Below are 2,500 nucleotides of genomic sequence, written 5' to 3'. Positions count from 1 at the left end.
CGACTGTTGGAGAAGCTTGGTTTGAATGGGATAAACCGGCAGTTTACTCTTACATAGATGGTGTAAAGGATCTCTGCCTGCCTAGAGTGTGGTCTGTTGAAGGAATTCCCGTGTCAGAGAAGAGCATTCCAGTACCTGATGATTTAAGGCGATGGCCCCATCTCGGAGATTTGAGTTTTTGCCAGATTGATGATCAGACAGTAATGCTTTTGATTGGCGGAGATTGTCCCGAGGCATTTTGGGTGCTAGACGAGAGGAAAGGGGCAAGTGATGAACTGTATGCAGTCAAGTTCCCGTTAGGATGGACCCTATTGAGCCCAGTTGGTCCCACGAATCCTCACGAAGAATTTCATGTGAACTTTGTGCGTTCCCTGGATGACGACGACTTGCTTCAGTCGCAAGTGAAGAGGTTCTGGTTGACTGACTTTGGTGAAAGTTTAGCTGCATCTGAAGTGTGCATGTCATTGAAAGACAAACGAGCCTGAAAGACAAACGAGCTGTCGATTATTCATGACGGTTCATCTCCTGATCAGTGGAGGTATGTTGACTCGAGATCCAATCCTGCTGATGATGCCTCTAGAGGTCTAACTGCAGAACAGTTAATCCGTAATAAGTGTTGGTTGTATGGTCCTGAGTTTTTGTGGAAATCAGATGAATGTTGGCTCTCCCTTGTCACAGTACCGAACATACCAGATGATCACCCAGAGGTAAAGCATGAAGTTCAGACGTCCGCGATTTCACACAAGAGCATCATGAATTCATTTATAGAGCGCTATTCTTCCTGGAATCGTCTCAAGAGGGGAGTTGCGTGGTTGTTGAAGTACAAGCTTTCCCTACTCAGCAAAGTACGACACCATGATGAAGGAAATCACTTAGGGCCAATCAAGGGAGAGCTCTCGGTAGATGATCTAAAAAGGGCTAAAAAGGAAATTGTTGTGTGTCCAGAGGGAAGCCTTCAAAGAGCATTTTTCTCAAGTGGTGAAGTCAAAGAGTCCCCTTCGCAAGTTGTGCCTGATACTGATTGATGGAATCTTATGCTTAGGAGGTCAATTGCAAAACGCACCTATTCCAACTGAGGTCAAGCATCCAGTTCTCCTTCTCAAAAAACACCACGTAATGGATTTGATTGTTAGGAAGTACCATGAAGAGTTAGCCCATGCTGGCAGAGAACACGTGTTATCTTCCATAAGACAGAAATTTTGGATAGTCAAGGGTGGTGTGGCAGTATGCCATGTGTTAAGAGAATGCCTTAAGAGAGCTTCACCAACAGGGGAACAAAAGATGGCGGACGTGCCTCCGGAGCCCCTAACCCCGGACCAACTGCCCTTTTCGTTCGTAGGCATTGATTACTTTGGCCCGTTTCTAGTGAGACTTAAGCGCAGCAGTGTAAAACGCTATGGATGCTTGTTTACTTGTCTGGCCTCCAGAGCTGTCCACATTGAGATTTCGCACTCTTTAGACACGAATTCGTTCATTGATGCCCTGCGAAGGTTTGTTGCCAGGAGAGGAAGTCCCGAAATCATCAGAAGTGATAATGGTACCAATTTCCATGGTGGCAAGCGAGAACTGCAAAGTTCACTGTCAGAATGGAACCAACAGAAGATAAATGCGTTGACAAGTCAGCGCGAGATCAAATGGATTTCAAGCCACCGACAGCCAGTCACATGGGAGGTGTTTGGGAAAGAATCGTTCAATCAGTCAAGAGAATCATCAAGGCCCTTCTATGAGAGCAACTTGTTAACGATGAGTCACTTCGAACCATAATGGCTGAGACGAATTCAGTAATAAATTCTCGCCCTCTAAGGCCAAACCCAGACAACCCAATAGATGCTGAGCCTCTCACTCCAAGTCATTTGTTATTACTGAGGTGAAACCAATCAATTCCCACTGGAGTTTTCTCTGAACGAGATCAGTACTGTCAGCGACGTTGGCGGCAAATTCTGTACCTAGCTAACATTTTCTGGAAACGTTGGCTCTGAGAATATCTGATCACGTTGCAGCAACGCCACAAGTGGAGCTATGTTAGCCAAAACGTTAAGATGGGCAACTTGGTTTTGCTCACAGAGAAGAACACCCATCAGGGTCAATGGCCCTTAGGTCGGGTTACCAGAGTCCACAAGGCTAAAGATGATCACATGCGTTCAGTGGAGATTAAAACGAAAACCAGTTCCCTGATCAGGCCCATTACAAAGCTGTGGTTCTTGGAGAACTTTCCCATGTCCGCATAAACTTTGAGTGAAATAAACTGTTTCTACCAAGTAGTTTATTTGGGGCCGGAATGTTGCGGACAGTTTATAACTCCTTTTTGTATGCGAATTATTATTATTATTATTATTATTCTTTTTTTTGTCATATTCTTTTCAACTCAAGTTACACTACCTCGTAAGTGAGCCGAATCAGTTTAGTGTCTTAGGAGTTTTCTTGCTATTCCCCAAGGGGCCAATCAGTAGAAATGTATTAGTACCGAAAAAGTTGTTAAATCGTTTTTCGTCCTGTTTAA

General features: G+C 44.6%; 1 protein-coding gene across 1 annotated transcript; it reads left to right on the top strand.

The window, feature by feature from the left end:
* The first annotated feature begins 1,116 nt into the window (after positions 1-1,116).
* On the top strand, positions 1,117-1,764 carry LOC138020569 (uncharacterized). Its single transcript, XM_068867532.1, has one exon. The coding sequence runs from the start codon at positions 1,117-1,119 to the stop codon at positions 1,762-1,764; it is 648 nt and encodes a 215-aa protein (XP_068723633.1).
* The last annotated feature ends 736 nt before the right edge of the window (positions 1,765-2,500 follow it).

Source organism: Montipora capricornis, chromosome 10 (genome assembly GCF_036669925.1).
Source record: "Montipora capricornis isolate CH-2021 chromosome 10, ASM3666992v2, whole genome shotgun sequence".
Classification (NCBI taxonomy): Eukaryota; Metazoa; Cnidaria; class Anthozoa; order Scleractinia; family Acroporidae; genus Montipora; species Montipora capricornis.
Note: the sequence above shows the minus strand (reverse complement) of the source record. Positions and strands in the feature narration are given on the sequence as shown.